Source organism: Electrona antarctica, assembly GCF_951216825.1.
Source record: "Electrona antarctica genome assembly, chromosome: 20".
In the NCBI taxonomy this organism is placed as follows: Eukaryota; Metazoa; Chordata; class Actinopteri; order Myctophiformes; family Myctophidae; genus Electrona; species Electrona antarctica.
Window position 1 is genome coordinate 9,726,723 of NC_136801.1, and position 19,000 is coordinate 9,745,722.

Sequence of the window (19,000 nt, forward strand, 5' to 3'; positions counted from 1 at the left end):
TTCCATGCCTGGGAAGCCATGACCGTATTGAACCAGCTGTCTTTCAAGTTGGGCCTTTTCTTTTAACCATACCCTGCTACAGTATATGTCACTGTAAATTGGAAGGGATATCTGAATTTGGAATATAAAAGAGAAACTCAACCTGAATTCCAGGCCCTTAAAAGACTGGTCCCACTTTCGTTCACATTATTCCTTCATTGATAAAACATTATTACATTAATAATACTCTAGAAATATCAATAAATACTTTCTTTTGGCAGATTTCACATACTAATACTGTAGTAACACTTCATAATTCCAATGGCAGTACATTCGACCGCACCACAGCAAAGTGATGAGGATGATCCCTTTTGTTGATGAAACACCACAGGGTCTCTGCTCAGCAATCAACAAGCACCGAGAGTGAGACCTGTCCCAACAGGACCTCCCAACCGTTCCGTGGCAATTTGTGGGGCAGGAGGGCTACTGGAGCAAAAATGGTTATGAAGATACACCATCCTGATTGGAGCCACAAGAGGCAAATCCTACAGATGGTCTCCTAAGTGGGCTGTCTGACGGCAGATCTCGCGCACGCCCCATGTTTACTGGTGCTAGAGATTGTTTTTCTGCATGGTACATAGAAAGAAAATCTTGGGAATATTGTGTGGCTTGTGACGATCAGGTCTAATATTTAGTTCAGTGAACATTTGGCTAAAAGGATCGTTCAGATGCTGAGCTCACGTCCACTCTTCCATTGGAGAGACTGCTTACGGTCTCCTAAAAAGGCATCCGCCCACTTCAAGCAGATAAACCGGTAAACCGGAGATGGTGAGGCTTGCCATCTTGATTTGGGCTGGAGTCACCTGTGGGCGTGTGGCAGAGGGGCGGGTCCTCGCAGGCTGACCGTGTCCCCACTGGAGGAGTGGCGAGATGGGGCGTGGCCACATACCAGCGACGGATCCGCCTCCTTGATCTCCATTGCTCGCTTGTACAGCTCCGCTGCTTTCTCGAAGTCGCCCTCCTCGTAGCTGAAAGACGACGGCTTTGTGAATTGTACTGCGGTTCCCAGACTTGTTTTATATGTCTATGTGGTGACGTGAAGGGGGACTAACGACCCATGAGGGAGGAAGGCTATGGGGATTGTTGAGTGTTGTTTTGTGTCAAGTCCAAATGTATTAACTCAAAGCTATTTGTACAATCCAGTATCTATGTTGGGTGGGAATCGTTTGTTTTGCTATTTTATTGTTTGTATACAGAAAAAAGGGCATAAGTACTGTATATGTTCTTTTTACAAGTGCCCTGTTACCTATGCCGAGTAAAAATCATATATATTTTTTAAAACAATGGCTTTGTGAATTTTACTGAGATTCCCTAGACTTGTTTGTCATTTATCCGTTTCTTTGATATCACTGTGCACCCCTCTCCTCCCGTTTACCTGAGTACAGCCAGGTTCTTCAGGGTTTCTCCAACTCGTGGATGGGAGCGGCCCAGAGTGTCCTCATACACCTTCAGAGCTCGCTCATACAGGGGTAAAGCCTCAGTGTGCTTCTTCTATAGGACACAATAATAGTTATCTCTAGGGATGCAACAATTAATCAAACCAAATCAATTTAATTGATTATAAATTGATATAAACTTTTAAGGGCGGGAAATGTACGTTTTTATAAAAAAAGACTATGTTGACCAGTCTTACCAGTTGGCAGTAGATGACGGCCAGGTTGACCAGGGCTGTGGCCACACTGGGGTGTTTGGGCCCAAAGCTCTTCTCCCTGATGTCCAGTGCAAGCTCATACAGCGGCGCTGCTTTTTCTAGCTTTCCCTACACAACACATGCACAGTGGCTTCATTTAATCAACTTCTCCAATTGCTATTATGAGACACCAATAGGCTCTATGCACAGCAACCATATTGGAGAGAAATTAACGTTTTTAACCTGAGATATATTTATTGGACTTTATGTTTTATGTCGATTAAGTTTGTGTGCTGCGGTTTTGGACAGGACTCCCTTGCAAAAGAGATTTTTTTTAACTCAATGGGACTATTCCTGGTTAAATGAAGATGAAATGAAAAAAATACAAAAGATATAAACCATAAATAAAAAAACGAATAATGCTTACGGTATACTCGAGTCCTGATGCATTACAACATGCAATGTCAAGAAAACATATTAGCCAAGAGTTAACCGCACCCGAGAAGTCTCACCCTGCGTTTATAGAGCATGGCCAGGTGTTTGAGCGTGTACGCCAGTGAGGGGTGATCTGGCGACAAGGCCTTCTTGCGGATGTCCAGTGCTCGCTCATACATGTCCTCGGCAGTCTCGTACTCCTTCCTCTCCGTGTGCAGCGCTGCCAAGTTGTTCAGTGACTGGGCGCAGTCCGGGTGGTCGGCACCAAGGACACGCTGACGCATCTCCAGCGAGCGGGCCAGAAACACCTTAGCTGCCCTGGGGGGGAGAGGAAATGGAGGTCGAGGGTTGAGATCAGTGGTTCTCAAAGTAGGGCCCATGGATCCCTGAGGAGGTTCTAGGGGCCCCCCGCAAAATTTGTTGATATACAGAATGTATTGTATGTAGGTCTGTGTATATTGTATTGTATTGTATCTAGAGTGTGTGTATGAGTGAATGCGTGGGGTCTTACTCCAAGTTGTTTTGGAGATAGTAGAGGACTCCCAGCTCGTTGAGTGTCTTGGCACAGTCAGTCGAGTCTTTACCCAGAGTCAGCTCTTCCAGCTGCAGGGCTCTGCGCCTCAACAGAGTGAAACCATACTGCCAGGAGGAAGAGAAAGAGAACATTGATAAAGGAGTGTATGAGTCAGTGACTGACTGACTGACTTAGGCCTCTTTCAGACAGCGATGGTCTCCAGATAAAACGGCAAAGTCCCGTTGCGTTCTCATTTTTTATTGACCCTTTACACGAGAACGCAGACTTTATGAAAACTCTATAATGTCACTAGGTGGCGGTAATGGGCTGCCAAATAGACCAGTCGACCACGTACACGAAGAAGAACCAGGTAGCTCCCCCTTCACGCAACCCTATCGGGGTTTTGAATGAACACAACAGGGTTGTGGCCGTCGCTCGCTGCCTGCTTTCTACTAACGCATCGAGTGACACACAGGCTGACAGGCAGCACAGAGCATGCAGGCAGAGCGCGCCACGGGATGGTTATATATTTACATATACATTAGGCTACATAAACGCTGCTGCCGCCTATCACAAAGCATTTTATTTACATCATGGTTTTACATTCACCATCGCTGATGAGCGGCGCTTTGTATGCGAGGAGGGAGGCTTGTTCATTGTAGGAACTCCATTATATCATATATGGCACTGCATCAATGTAATAATAATAAACATATGCGTTGTGAGCCAACGTGAGCCATGATGTCATAAGTTTTGTGGATTCACCGTTTTGCCTGTTTACATGGAGACGGGGGGAAACGGCGTTCCCCACTCTGGAAGGTGTTTTCACTTTGTTGCGTTTTCACCTCCTGAAAACACCATTCTCGTCTAAAGGGACACCAGCAAACGATACTTTATTTTGCCGTTTTCTATGAACACCGCTCTCGTGTAAAGACCACCTTAGTCTCACGTAGCGATACTAATATCACTGCGTGGATATTAGTCTCGTGACCTCGTCCCTCTCAGTATTCGATTTCTTTTTGCAATGTCCCGCCCAATATTTGCATACTGGGCCCTGGTTGGTTATAGCCTGGTTCCAGACAAATCTGGTTGGCTTGTCACCACTTTGGCCGTGAAGTCCTCCCACAATTGAGAGGGAATCTGCCTGGGGCAATATGCATTGCAAAGGCAGATGAAGGCTGGCTATGCAAGGATATGATTGACTGGCACACACTCACCATATGACCTTTCTGCTGTGCTGTCTTCTGACGTATCCTCACAGATCTCTTCCTGAGTTTTTCTGCCTGTTCATACCTGGTAATAAAAACAAAACATACCGGTAATTGCACAATAGACATGTTTCTGTGTGGTTCCTCATCTCAAGGCACTCTGACTGAAACCAGTGTCTGGCATCTTCATAAACCAACGCAGCTGTTTCAGCAACGAGCTTCAGGTCTGCTAGTTGCGGGTTACGGTAATGAACCACATAACTGGAAGTACTCGTGTTACTTACAGTGAAATCCACAAACATGAAGCAATATATTCTAATAAAAGTAAGTTTGAATGTCAATAAAAAAACAACACTAAAGCATCCGCTTCTCCCTTACTTGTTTTGTTTCTGGTAAAGCACGGCGAGCGACTCCAGTTCTAGTGCCACGCTGGCGTGCTCAGCCCCATATGCGTTCTCGCTGATCTCCAGGGCCTGCTTGTACAGCTGCTCAGCGTTGCCATACTTCCGCCACTGGACATAAACCCCGGCCAGCTGGTGCAGGGAGCGAGCCACGCTGGGGTGGTCCGGATCCAGCGCCGTCTCTCTGATCTCCAGCGACCTCTGGAGAGGAGCCACGGCCTAAAATGCACAAGACCCAATGATACGCTCAATAGATAGAATGACACGCTCAACCCATAAAATGGACGCAGACAGAGTTTTCGAAGTAGGATAAGAATTTGAAATAAAATTAAAAACAAAACTTTGATTTAATACAAATACCAGTGCAAATGAGAAAACAAATACCTATACAGAAACAATCTTACTGTTACAATTTATTTTAATTTAAATCAACAAAGGCTGTAGTGTAGTGGTTCTCACAGTGGGGTCCATGGACCCTCAGGTTCCAAATGGACCCTTACAGAAATGGAACCATTTGTATACTCTCAGAGTTATGGGTGTGCTTGTAATAATAAAGCTTTAAATGTCATAGTGGTGGTGTGTACCTGGCTGGGGAGGCCCAGGTCTTTGAGGAAGCGACCCAGGGTCTCATACAGGTTGGACAGCATCATCATGCTGTCCTCAGTCTCACAGGTCTTCTCATAGCGCTTCAGGGACTCAAAGTACTCGGTGGCCATGGAGCTCTTGTCCTTGCCCACATACTGCCAGTAGGCTAGCAGCTCAGAGAAATGACCCCTATAGGTGCAGGCATGCACCAAATGGCAAATTGAAAAGAACAATCACCCATGAGTGCTTATATAATAAACAACATATACAATTTAGGCTTTTAGCAGACGCTCTTAATCCAGAGCGATTTACAGTAAGCAGGAACAATACAAGGTAATACATCAAATACATAGAAATAAATAGTCATCAGAATCATAAGCCAGCGAAGAACCCAATATCTGTCTAACAGTAGATTATCTGCAGTGAAGCTATGAGTATACAGTACATAGAGTACTATGTCTACATAAAATGCTAAGTTATAAATCTAATAAAATGCCAGATTACATAAATTTAGCCTTTGCATACACCTGTAAGATCGCTGACGCTGGTAAAATCAGCAGCAGCAGCTGCCCAAAACATTAACAGGTAGGCAGGCAGGCTACAGTATAGTACCGTTACTCACTGTCACTGCCTGCAAGGATGTACCTGGAACTGTTGGCCCGACCGTGCCATATTCATTTATTTATCTGCAGTGCCGGTACCGAGTTGTTCCGCCAGTGGTGTAGTGTGCATGGTATGATTCAATGTGTGTAGTCTACTCTGTAGTGTGTAATACACAGTTTGATTCAGTGTAGTGTGCTGTACATTCATCAGTGTTGTAGTGTATTAATAGTACACATGGTTTGATTCAGTGAAGTGTGTACTGTACCTCTTATAAAGGTTCTGGGAGACAAACAGATTGAGGAGGCTGAGCTGAAGCTTGGCTTTGTCCTCCTGCTGTTGGAGCAGCCAGGGCAGCTCGTCTGCTACACGCCATGTCACCCCGTCCTGACTGCACACACGCACACGCACACGCACACACACACACACACACACACAGTGGAGTATATGCTGTACTCATTTTGTTGAACCACACTGTGTTGTTCCCACAGCCTAGGTCTTTTCAGAGGGTATACCATAATGATATCCCTCCCACATGCACGACACACGCGAGTATATACGCACGGTCGCTGAATGAAATAACTACTCTAACATATTTGTCGCTGGCGGGCAGAAACCAGCTAACTCATTTAAATAAATTATTTTCAGGGAGGGCATACTACGTACAGTATATAGCGCATAGCGGTAGCACACACCAGGGGTTCTCAACCTTTTTGGCCGGGGACCCCCGAAAATGCTTTGGCAACATCTCGGGACCCCCGCCCCGCCCCCTCCCGACCCCCAATATAAATTGACTGCTACAATAACCTTAATAATAGAGACAATACACCATAAATAAATACTGAAACCATAATCATTAGGGAAGGTGTATGCATGTACTATGTGTACTATGTAAACTCTTCATTTCCACTTTACAGCCATTCAGTTTGTTTTTTTATAATTTGGGGACCCCCCAAAATAATTTGGCGACCCCTCGAGGGGTCGCGACCCACGGGTTAAGAACCCCTGGAACACACCACTGGTTGTACCTGAGTTGAGGTAGAACACACCACTGGTTGTACCTGAGTTGAGGTAGAACACACCACTGGTTGTACCTGAGTTGAGGTAGAACACACCACTGGTTGTACCTGAGTTGAGGTAGAACACACCACTGGTTGTACCTGAGTTGAGGTAGAACACACCACTGGTTGTACCTGAGTTATAGCGGTAGAACACACCACTGGTTGTACCTGAGTTATAGCGGTAGAACACACCACTGGTTGTACCTGAGTTATAGCGGTAGAACACACCACTGGTTGTACCTGAGTTATAGCGGTAGAACACACCACTGGTTGTACCTGAGTTATAGCGGTAGAACACACCACTGGTTGTACCTGAGTTGCGGTAGAACACACCACTGGTTGTACCTGAGTTATAGCGGTAGAACACACCACTGGTTGTACCTGAGTTGCGGTAGAACACACCACTGGTTGTACCTGAGTTATAGCGGTAGAACACACCACTGGTTGTACCTGAGTTGTAGCGGTAGAACACACCACTGGTTGTACCTGAGTTGTAGCGGTAGAACACACCACTGGTTGTACCTGAGTTATAGCGGTAGAACACACCACTGGTTGTACCTGAGTTGTAGCGGTAGAACACACCACTGGTTGTACCTGAGTTATAGCGGTAGAACACACCACTGGTTGTACCTGAGTTATAGCGGTAGAACACACCACTGGGTGTACCTGAGTTATAGCGGTAGAACACACCACTGGTTGTACCTGAGTTATAGCGGTAGAACACACCACTGGTTGTACCTGAGTTATAGCGGTAGAACACACCACTGGTTGTACCTGAGTTATAGCGGTAGAACACACCACTGGTTGTACCTGAGTTGCGGTAGAACACACCACTGGTTGTACCTGAGTTGAGGTAGAACACACCACTGGTTGTACCTGAGTTGAGGTAGAACACACCACTGGTTGTACCTGAGTTATAGCGGTAGAACACACCACTGGTTGTACCTGAGTTATAGCGGTAGAACACACCACTGGGTGTACCTGAGTTATAGCGGTAGAACACACCACTGGTTGTACCTGAGTTATAGCGGTAGAACACACCACTGGTTGTACCTGAGTTATAGCGGTAGAACACACCACTGGTTGTACCTGAGTTATAGCGGTAGAACACACCACTGGGTGTACCTGAGTTATAGCGGTAGAACACACCACTGGTTGTACCTGAGTTATAGCGGTAGAACACACCACTGGTTGTACCTGAGTTATAGCGGTAGAACACACCACTGGTTGTACCCGAGTTATAGCGGTAGAACACACCACTGGTTGTACCTGAGTTATAGCGGTAGAACACACCACTGGTTGTACCTGAGTTATAGCGGTAGAACACACCACTGGTTGTACCTGAGTTATAGCGGTAGAACACACCACTGGGTGTACCTGAGTTATAGCGGTAGAACACACCACTGGTTGTACCTGAGTTATAGCGGTAGAACACACCACTGGTTGTACCTGAGTTATAGCGGTAGAACACACCACTGGGTGTACCTGAGTTATAGCGGTAGAACACACCACTGGGTGTACCTGAGTTATAGCGGTAGAACACACCACTGGTTGTACCTGAGTTATAGCGGTAGAACACACCACTGGTTGTACCTGAGTTGCTGGCTGAAGTAGTGGATGAGTTTCTCTCTGTAAGCAGCAGTACTGGTCCCTCCATTCAGAAACTCCAGCCTAACTGCCTCCCAAGCCTGACAGACAGACAGACAGACAGACAGACAGACAGACAGACAGACAGACAGACAGACAGACAGACAGACAGACAGACAGACAGACAGACAGACAGACAGACAGACAGACAGACAGACAGACAGACAGACAGACAGACAGACCACCTCAGTGAAGATCTAAACATTTACTTGTCAGTGTGAAAACGCGCGAGAAACGCTCGAGAAAAGCCTGGTGTAGCTTGGCAGCCAGTCATAAGAACATAATGGGAGAAATGTTAATATCCCCAAGGCAGAAGAAGCCCGTGTACTGTACCTGAAGGTGCTGGAACCTGATGAGTCCACAGCCCAGTGCCACGATACAGAGCCTGCTGAGCTCATGGAGCAGGGAGGAGAGGAAGGGCATGTCCAGTTCTGGGAGCAGGTCCAGAACCTCTGACTCACTCATGCCATTGTGACTGGCACACACCAAACACAGCATCTGACGAGGGAACAGAAAAACAACAACCACAAAAACAGGCCTGTAAAAGAACGGAAGAGATTTACGAGAAAGCAGAAGAGAAACTCGTACATAGTAGTCCAAGTTATTTATGGGATCTCTGATATCATTCTAGCAGAGACGGCCATTGGAAGTGAAACCGAACAAATAAAAGTGATATGCCATCTTGCAATAGTGGAGCCAGAGAATATGGTTATTTGGTAGTTCTTTCATGGAAAACTTTGGGAACGCCTGCTCTAAATCAAAAGCAGGTAGGTTGCGAACATCCAGTCCCTTGCTGGTGTTGGACTAAGGTAGCAACAGCGTAAAAAGATGAGAAGTCTGCACACAGCTCTGGTACAGTGTTCAATGGTCACCTGATGAAGGCTAGCCTCGGAAACCCAGACGTTTTATTTCCTGGAAGAAAGAAAGATGAAGGCTAACAATGATCGAAACGTTATGAACCTGTAAAATGACTTTTTTTAAATAATAAAACTAAACACTGTGGAGCAGAGCTGTGTGCCGAGTTCTCATCTTTTTACCAATGCCTGCTCTAAAGCCTATTAATGAACAGCGGCGTAGTTTGTTGTTTGGTTTACCTCCCTCATGATGCCTCTCTCCCGGTCTGTGCTGAGGGTGTCTAGAGTCATGGTCAGGCCCAGACGGTACAGCGACATGGTGTCCTGACACAGGAGACACTGCTCCAGGCTGCTCTCCAACGACGAGCATGACCTGCTGCTGGGCAACGTGTTGTGTGAAAACAATGACATCTATGGAATGCAGCTTTCATACGCACAAACTGATATGATATGATATAGTACTTTATTGTCAGTTCACACTGAAATTTGTCTTGTGACACAGCAGCCAAGTATGCAGAACACATATACGTACACACATTTGACATAACACAAAGAACAAGACAATTTACCAGAAACTCACATCAGACAATCTCTGTGTGACTCACCTGATGATCGTCCTTGCCAGCAGCGTTACATACAAAGCGTTGCAGGTGGATGGAGAACGACAATGCCTCTCCAGTTTCTTCTCCTACAACAAAGAGATCAGAGAGATGACTGAGAGGTGATACTGTGACACTTCGACGGGATGACAGCAGACGGCTGCCAAATCTGATTTGCTTGTCAGAGCCTAGGACCATCTGTCCACACCGTTATGCTCCCTCACCTGGTCCTTGGTGAGTTTGACCTCCATGGCCTGGCACTCTGCGTTGACCACACTCCTCACGTCCCTGGGACTCAGTGGGTCCAGGTGCAGGGTGGGCCACAACCTGGGCAGGCACACACACACACAACCATTTACAATTAAAGACGGATTTATACTTTGTCCTACGGCGGTATCGTGCATCTAAAATAGCCGTTCCAATAACCTCACAACACGCACGAGTTGTGAGCTTGTAGATTGCCATTGTCAGCGTGCGATACCGACATGCAACGGAGCATTAATTGACTAACTACGCGCCCACTAATGGCACGCATATACCATACACGTCCCGTACTTTATTACACTAAATCATAATAATAATAATAATAATAAAACTTTATTTGTATAGCACCTTTCATGACATGAAATGCAGCTCAAAGTGCTTTACAGAGCAATGGAGAAAAAAAACAAGAAAGAAAAGCAAGGCATAAACATTAAAAAAAACAAGAGCAGTAATGCAATACAGTGAGGACATGAATAACAAAAAAATTAAAAGATCAATTAAAAGCAAGAGTGTAGAAGTGAGTCTTGAGCTGCGCTTTAAAAATGTCTACAGAGGCTGCCTGTCGAAGGTACAGTGGGAGTTTGTTCCACACCGTCGGCCTGTAGAAGCAAAACGCTGCTTCCCCGTATTTTTTAGTTGCCATTTTTTTAGGCAAAGCGAGCAGGCCCGCAGTGGAAGACCTTCAGGGGCGGTTTGGGACATATTTAAATTAAATCAGCGCTTTTTCCCCCAGATGAAGACCTTCTGAGGTCGAAACATGTTGGCAATTGCCTTTTAATAAATAAAGGCTGTTCCTCATTTTTGATCTCTGGAGTGCCTGGCTCGTCTGTTGTTTTTTTTCTCTAACCCAGCGCTTTGTTGAAGTTAACAATTACAAAAGTAAGGACCCCCTCGAAAAACGAGTTGCTGCAACTCAAGGGGCTTATCCTCTAGTGAAATTTAAAAATACATTTAAAAATGAAATAAAAGCAATAACACAGCATACCTGCTCTGCTGTACCGTGAAATATAGGCACTGTAGGGTCAACATATCTCACAGTATAGTACACGCTCTTGTACGTTATTGCTTGTTCAGAAAGGTATTTAGATATGGAAGCATTGGAACAGATAACAGGATACACATGCTGGATGCGATTGCAGGGCATTCACTTCTAGTCATTTTTACTAGTTGACTAGTTGCCTAGTTTACTAGTCGACTAGTTGTTTAACTACCTATTTATTTTTCTTTATTTTTTTATAAATATTTGTACATTGAAAAACTGTGTACATGGTGACTATAACTATAATCTACCTGATCTTGAGGCCTACAAAATCAGAAAGAAATAAAACAATAAAAAAATAAACTTTTTTTTCCTTTTTTTTCTTATCAACTAGTCAACTAGTACCAACAAGGTCGGCTAGTGGATTTACTAGTAGACTAGTAAACTAGTCGACTAGTTGCTTAATGCCCTAGATTGCACGTAGCTTCATTGACAACAACTGAATATTTGATGTTAGATACGTGGTCTATTTTCTGATGTGTCTCACCTCCAGGCCTGAGGACATGTTTCCACATTGACAGACACCACCACTCTCACATTGACGGGCAGAGGGTCAATCAGCCACTTCATGTGCCTTTCAGCTTGCTGGAAGCAAAAGAGAAAAGCATTGTGAACGTCTGCTTCATGTGACTGTTTTGATGCAGTGGTTCTCAACCTGTGGGTCGGCCTGGGGGTCCCCACATGATTTTGGGGGGTCAGGTGACAATAAAGTGACAAGTTAAGTACTTTTAAGATATTTTTAATTCCTAAAAGAAATCGAAAGTAATCAACTAAATAAAAAATTGGTCAAACATTGGCCAAATTTTCTAATCATAAAAGAGAATTGTGAAACTATATATTCTATTTATCTGTGGAACCAGGTCAAACTAAAAGGTAATGCCTCAACTCCTACTCTTCCCAAGTGCTTGTCAGGGTGGGTGTCCCCAGTTCAAATATGATTATTTGGGGGGTCCCCAGTTCAAATATGATTATTTTGGGGGGTCCCCGCCGGTACACATGATTATTTTGGGGTGGCCCAGTTCAGAATTTGGGCCGGTCGCGGCCTGAAAAGGTTGAGAACCACTGGTCTATGGTGGGTTCCAGCAGTGCGGTGTCTGTACCTGTATCTGGTCGATGGAGTCGATGATGATGATGATGTTTCCATGGTGGCGTGCCGACAGTCTCTCCAGCCAGCGTGGGAACTCCTCCAGGATCTTACTAGGCTCCATGGACAGACCTGAGATGGACCAGAAGTGCTGCAGCAACTATGAGACAACATCATTCAGACAAGAAAAAAAACCTGTCATTAAAATAATAATAAATAATTTAAAAAAAAAACAATGAAATCCAGCGATATAAGTTTCTGCCCGACAGCGCCACATTTATACAGTATGTTAACCTTGACAAAATGCTGAGCTGACTCTGTGGGAACTGAAGGCCACCTTACCTTGACAGTGAGGCGTTTGATGATCAGAACAGGCTCTGAGCTGGTGGACAGAGGCCGACCAACAAAATGATAGAGGAATAAAGTGTTGGGGGCCTGCTTCTGCTGAAGTTCAATCCTGGAGGACATTACACAGCAGTCAATGGAGGATGCTGCTAAATGATTTGACCATTTAAGAAAAGCAATATGAATAACAAATATGGGTAATGGTACCATTTGGGTGGGAGTGGGTAAATAACCTAAATTAAACTTTTTAGAGATGTTGAATTATGAGGACAGTGACTCCCACTTCCCACATAAAAAGGACACACAGTTTTGGCAAGCAGAGGGTCGAACCAGCAACCTTCCAATTCACAGTTGTTCTATTTTCTTAATAATAAAGTTGGTTCCCTTTCTTTTACGTAAATCGACTTAGAAAAGCACTATATAAATCTGAGCTACTATAAACAAGTCAAGTCTGCCTGTGGGGATGCAACCTACTGTATATTAACAGTCAATTGGATGGTGAAGTACAGTAGTTGTTACCATTTGGAGAGCAGGAGAGACTTCCCTGAGCCTGGACCTCCAGACACCAGCAGTGGAGGGGTTGGCGGAGGGGCTGCCACCATGTCATTAAGACGATCTATATACTGAGAGGACAGGAAGAAATAATTTAAATCTGCGTTCTGTACGTTGTATGTCCTCCCTGACAGTGAGAGATTATACAGATTGGTTAAACTAACATTTTATGAAAATGGAAAAACTTTCAGATTGCATTGATTAGTGACTGAGATGTGAGAGACGAGGTTAAGGATCTCAGCTGAGGAGGGAATGTGCCCTACCTTCTGGAAGCCTAGTTGAGAGCAGCTGGTGCTGCAGGCCTGCTGGTAAGCTTCAATCTGCTCCTGCTCGTCATGCAGGTCCCACAGCACGTCGCCCGAGTCTTCCTCATGTCCCTCGTCTATGCCCGAGTCCTTGGAGTCCACGTCTGTCCCCTCCAGGCCCAGCAACTCCTAAAGCAGTGACAGAGACGATATTTAAAAGGTTACGAAAACACACACTACTACACGCTCACTGTGGCTATTTTTTTTTGCTGTTTTTGTGCATCACTGTTGTATGACAAACACACGAGGATTCTGCCCAACGGCAATGACATAATACTGTTTTATACCTGCTTGACGACTTTCTCCAGCTGGGCGTAAATCAAGGCTGCTCCATCCTCTGGGGAACCACTATGATCCACCACCTAGGTGAATGTACACAACATATCATAGTATACAGAAAGGCTGTGTATCAGGGGTCATCAATATGTCCGTACAGTGTACACGGACAAATGTGTCCGTGGCAAGACTTCCGAGGGAACTCTTAGATTTGTTTTTACACAACATTATGATGTTCTCATTTTGTATGTCCATGGCAAAGATGTCCACTACAAGCCAGCCATGTATGAGTGGCTGATGTGAAAGAATCTGAGGAATTCTGCACTTGAACATCTGCAAAGTTACACTTGAACACAGACACATGCACGCGCGCACACACACACACACCTTGACTTTTGCTGCTTTGTCAGCTGCATTGACCCTCTCCAGCAGCTGTCTGGTGGATCCAGTGAGAGGCTGGTCTTCTCCAGTCCTGAGATACAGAACCAGGGGGCAGCCATCCGGGTTCTTCACAAAGGCCTCCTCACTATCCTCCACCACAGAGCTACACACACACACACACACACACACACACACACACACACGGTGCATGTGCACAAATAAAATACATTGTTTATATCAGTGAGAATGGCAGGGCCTGTATGGAGTATGGACACCCCGACAGGCTACTTTTCTACAGGGGTTGAACCGGTTCCGCCTAATTTGGAATCAATTTAGAGAGTTTTCACTGAAAATGAATTGGTTCAGAATCCTAAAAGTTTTGAACTGGAACCAAAAAAAAATACTTGTTTTTTCTTGCTCTGAACTGGGAACCAAGGAGGACGTGTCACTATTCTACAGGTTGGAAGATGCCGATGCGATATAAAACAGTGGCAAAATGAAGCAAGCAAAAAAGAAACTGAAACTGTAACTACCATTGATGATTGAATTTCCCCCGTTAAATGGACACTTTGACCGGTCATGTTCAACACATTGCTGGCCAGGCCTGGAATCAAACCTGGGGCAACTGGGGACTCCTGCCCCTAATTACAATGGTGCTTTAAACTGGTGGAAAACGCAAGCAGGCTCACGGCTGGTTCCGTGAAAGCACCGAGGTTCTAAAGATCTAGATCGGAACCAGTTCTTTCTAGAACCAAAGTTCTTTTGGTGGAAAAGGGGCCTGTGGGAACCCTAGCGAGAGTATTAGTGAGGGTACTGACATAGTGACGGCTGACTTGAGAAGAAGCACACACACGGAGCTCCGCTCAATCTCCTGCTTGCGCATCAGGGTATGGGAGCCAGCACTCTCCTCGGGAAAGTTCACATTCAGATAGAAGTGACCCAGACCCTCACACAGCCTTCGCAGTTTTGGCGAGTACTTCTGTGACACAAGAGAACAAAAAATATGACAATGATGGACGAGAAGACGCCCTCCATATATTCTTTGGGTTCACAGAATGCGTAATTCGTTGGAAGTAGGTGGACCACATAGTGAACCTGAACGAAGATGTCCAGCTCTGCTTTGGTCTCCTGGGTAGAGATGAGGTAACAGCGCACTGTGTTACTCCACAAGGCCTGAGAGACGTGAGGAGAGACCTGCAGCAGGCTGGCCACCGCAGTGTCCCAGTCGTCTGAAATGCACCAGCAGAGATTAGAGAGTGTACGACTACGTGCAAGAACACATACACAAATAAAAATGTATGCATTGCAGTGGTGGGAAAAATATTCATATTTTTTACTTAAGTAAAAGTATCAATACTGCAATGTAGAAATACTCTCCGTTAGTATAAAACACAGACTCTCTCACACACACACACACACACACACACACACACACACACACACAACACACAACACACACACACACACACACACACACACACACACACACACACACGGATGGCATCGACCTAGAATCAGGAGCCATGCACGTATTTTCTTGCCGATTTCTGCTTCAAAGGCCTCACCTCTGCTTACGTTAGCGAATGGGCCCTCCACGTCTATCAAACTCTGTGCAAACTCTGGGCCTCGGAAGGTCTGCTGAAGTTGCATCATGCTGCCCATAGAGGGCTCACTCCCCCCATAGAGGCCACCACCCCAGTACTCACACTGCGTCCCTGCAGCTGTACACAAACAATACTGTTTTCGCAGATAGAGAGGAAATTACAACGAAGAAAAACAGAACAGAAAAAGAAAAGAAAATGATGTTTGATGTTTTGGAAATATTTTTGCAATAATAAAAAATAAAAATACAGATAATTAGCGACCCATAGAAATTGGTCCGTAACCCAAAAATGGCTCCCGGCCCACTGTTTGGGAAACACCGTAGTAAGAAGGCCCACTGTTTGGGAAACACTGTAGTAAGAAGGCCCACTGTTTGGGAAACACCATAGTAAGAAGTATAAGGGGACCAGTGCAGGAGAGGTGCTCTGACCAGTGACTGTAGTCCGGTTGTCATCAGAGTCCGAGTCATCCAGATCGTAGACCTGAATGCCCTGAGCCTGCAGCTGCTGCAGCTTGGCCTCCAGGTCCCTCTTGGCTCGCAGGAGATCCTGAATCTCCTTCTCTTTGGTCTCCCGGAAGATCTGGTGGTCATTTAAAGGAGCAGGTAGTATAAGGGCCATTGAAGTTTAATGCTGAAGAGTGTTAGGTACACGATATAACAGTGTTGTTACAGACGCATTCTTTACCTTGAATTGCCGCTTGACCTTGTCCCTGTCGTGCTCAAACGTGGCCGCCCTCTCCATGGCTTGGTACTTTGCCTCCAGAGCACTCTCTTTCTCTCTGAGGATCTTCTGGTATGTCTTCTGCAGAGCCTGTCATCAGATCAACAGCAATGGCTATCAGTGCAATGAGATCAAAATATACTGTCCCCAGACTCCCCACAATGTCAATTTGATCAATAGTTCAGTTACTGTATAACCCTTTAATTCTTGTGTAAATGTGTAAATGCAGGGCTTAAAGCCAAAATCTGCACTGATCTCATTAAATGACCCCTATGAAATCCTCAGGACTGAAATCCATCCCCAGGACTGAGAACTTTAAGCCCTGTGTAAATGATAGCAGGTTTAGGTGGTAAAATAAATGGCTAGTCATAGTATTCACCAATAACCACCTAGTCAGGTGTGACAGTTAACTCTCAATCCCCAACTCCACCTACCCACAACCAGATGGGAAGAGCCAAATGGGTTCAACATTAGAATGAAATTAAATTAAATGAAATGATTACTATATTTACCCAGGGTATCTGGGCTAAGCTCAAGAACTTGTTTCCAGCCAGGCCCTGCTCATAGAACACATTTCATCGTAGTGGTTCAATGCCTTGTTAAAGGGCACTTCAGCGGTGGTCATTTTAACGTGTCGGACCGCTGATTCGAACCGGCAACCTTCCGGTATCAAGACCGCTCCGCTATCCGTTCGGCCACCGCTGCCACCGCTGCCACAATGTACAGGTCTCAACCTCACCAACCTGAAAAGGCTAATAGGCTGGTCTGCAATTTCCTATGACTATCATATCTTTAGTCAAGTACAGCCCCATAGAAAATACTTACACCCACATTCCTCAAATTTAACTCCAACTGCGACTTGACTAAAACAAAAGTACACTCTTGTTCAAAGGGATCGTGCCCTTCTGGTTACCTGCAGCTCGGCTCTCAGCCTCTTGTTCTCCTCATCCAGCTTCGCCTCCTTCTTCTGCATGGAGGAGATCTCATTGTTCTTGCTGACCCTGAAGATCTCGTACTCCTTGCGGAGCCTCTCGTACTCGGCGGTGTACTCCAGATCCACCGAGCCGGTGGACTTGAAGCTGGCCCCGATCACCCTGGGCCCTCGGCGGAAGGAGCTGCGCAGGAGTCTAGCCTTTGGCTTGACTTCCACCGGGATCTCACAGGCCTCCCCACCTTCACCAATTGGTGGAAGAAGTGCTCAAGAGTTTTTACTTGAACAAAAGTTGCAATTCCACAACAATGTAGAAATAGTACAAGTTCTGCATTCCTAATCTTACTTAAGTCAAAGTACAAAAGTTGGGGAATCAAAATATACATTAAACTATAAAGCAGCAAAAGTAAGAAAACATACTCATTATGCAGAATGTACATTTCAGAATCATATAAATAATGTTATTGGACTATAATAATTGAACATTAACCTTAAGCTGTATTTTTACTTGGTGTTTTATAAAATAGACAATCTACAAGCACACAACGTGTTGCGATGTGATCTTGTAGATCGGCCATTTTCGTTAACATGTACACAATCTTTGATCGCAAATTTGATTGATCAAATAATCAAAATCTGCCATGCAAGTATTGTAATACCGTCAAACAAATGTAGTGGGGTGAATATTACATTTTGGGGACAGAAATATAAAGTAGGCCATCAAGAAATGGAAATACTCAAGTCAAGTAAAAAGTACTTGTGAAGTTTTAAATGAAGTACAGTACATGACTGACCTTCACCGCCATATGCATCATCAATCACGTCTCCTGGACTGACCAGAGAGGAGGCGGTGCCCATGGTACGGAGCTCAAGGAGCCTCAGGTTCTACAACTATGCCCAGCTGTCTCCGCCCATAGCAGCACCATGCTGAGGATGATGAGAAGGGTATGATTCATTGATTGATTACTGTATCAATGTATACAGTATCAATGAATACTGTATCACGTGTGTGTGTGTGTGTGTGTGTGTGTGTGTGTGTGTGTGTGTGTGTGTGTGTGTGTGTGTGTGTGTGTGTGTGTGTGTGTGTGTGTGTGTGTGTGTGTGTACTCAAATGAAAATCTTGACTACTCGTCCTCGTGCAGTTTACATTTCTGACTAATTAAGTATTACATTTAAAATCAAAGTCAAAGAGCGATCGGCTAGGATAACTGATGAGTGATGTGATGACATGTTGGGAAATTATTTCAAGTAAACGAGTCTTACAAGAAACGCAGCAGCCATCAGCCCAGTTGCACGGTGGATGCATTCAGGGCATTTCTTTTATCTTGAATGTCATTTATTATTTGATTCCTCCTCAGACAAAACACATTGACGATGGGCTACACAGCTAGCCCGTGAGATAGCTGGTCAGGATGACGGACTGGTCGTCGAAGCTGGGTTTCCTGAACAACTCTACTTGCTGGGAGACACGATGGCACATCCTCAAGGCTCAATTATCTTTAACTTTGTCAAATAGTTTTAAAACAATTCCGCGCCGTGGTCGATACGGGATCCGAGAATCAACAAACAGCAGGCGAATACTCCACTCCCTTCTCGCTGCCTTGGTAACAAGAGGCCGATCCTACGGGTCCTCGTACAAGTCAAATGTGTCGAGGACGAGAAGACGTGTGGCAGCGGTGGCCGAACGGATAGCGGCGCGGTCTAGATACCGGAACGTTCCCAGTTCGAATCAGCCGTCCGACACGTTAAAATTACCACCGCTGAAATGCCCTTGAACAAGGCATCAACCACTACGATGAAATGTGTTCTATGAGCAGGGCCTGGCTGGAAACAAGTTCTTGAGCTTAGCCCAGATACCCTGGGTAAATATAGATTTCATTTCATTTCATTTCATTTCATTTCATTTCATTTCATTTCATTTCACGT

At 45.1% G+C, this 19,000-nt stretch overlaps 1 protein-coding gene across 5 annotated transcripts; it reads right to left on the reverse strand.

Annotated features, from left to right (window-relative positions):
• Positions 1–833: 833 nt before the first annotated feature.
• On the reverse strand, positions 834–18,652 carry nphp3 (nephronophthisis 3). Of its 5 annotated transcripts, none has more exons than XM_079489737.1 (29): positions 18,338–18,652; positions 17,869–18,001; positions 17,057–17,316; positions 16,108–16,233; positions 15,852–16,002; positions 15,385–15,540; positions 14,915–15,048; positions 14,638–14,795; positions 13,826–13,982; positions 13,450–13,524; positions 13,121–13,291; positions 12,825–12,928; positions 12,303–12,417; positions 11,977–12,120; positions 11,364–11,461; positions 9,798–9,900; positions 9,580–9,662; positions 9,215–9,353; positions 8,454–8,618; positions 8,067–8,161; positions 5,681–5,803; positions 4,812–5,001; positions 4,205–4,446; positions 3,836–3,911; positions 2,616–2,743; positions 2,182–2,422; positions 1,673–1,798; positions 1,415–1,530; positions 834–1,007 (listed from the first exon to the last, which is right to left on the reverse strand). In XM_079489737.1, exons 2-29 carry the CDS (start codon positions 17,930–17,932, stop codon positions 839–841), a joined length of 3,909 nt encoding a protein of 1,302 aa, XP_079345863.1. In that variant the 5' UTR covers positions 17,933–18,001; positions 18,338–18,652; the 3' UTR covers positions 834–838. The 5 variants fall into 5 exon arrangements, 4 of the variants coding, with proteins under 4 accessions (XP_079345863.1, XP_079345862.1, XP_079345860.1 ...); XM_079489736.1 differs by having other exon boundaries at positions 9,215–9,350; positions 14,638–14,798; XM_079489734.1 differs by having other exon boundaries at positions 14,638–14,798.
• Positions 18,653–19,000: the final 348 nt, after the last annotated feature.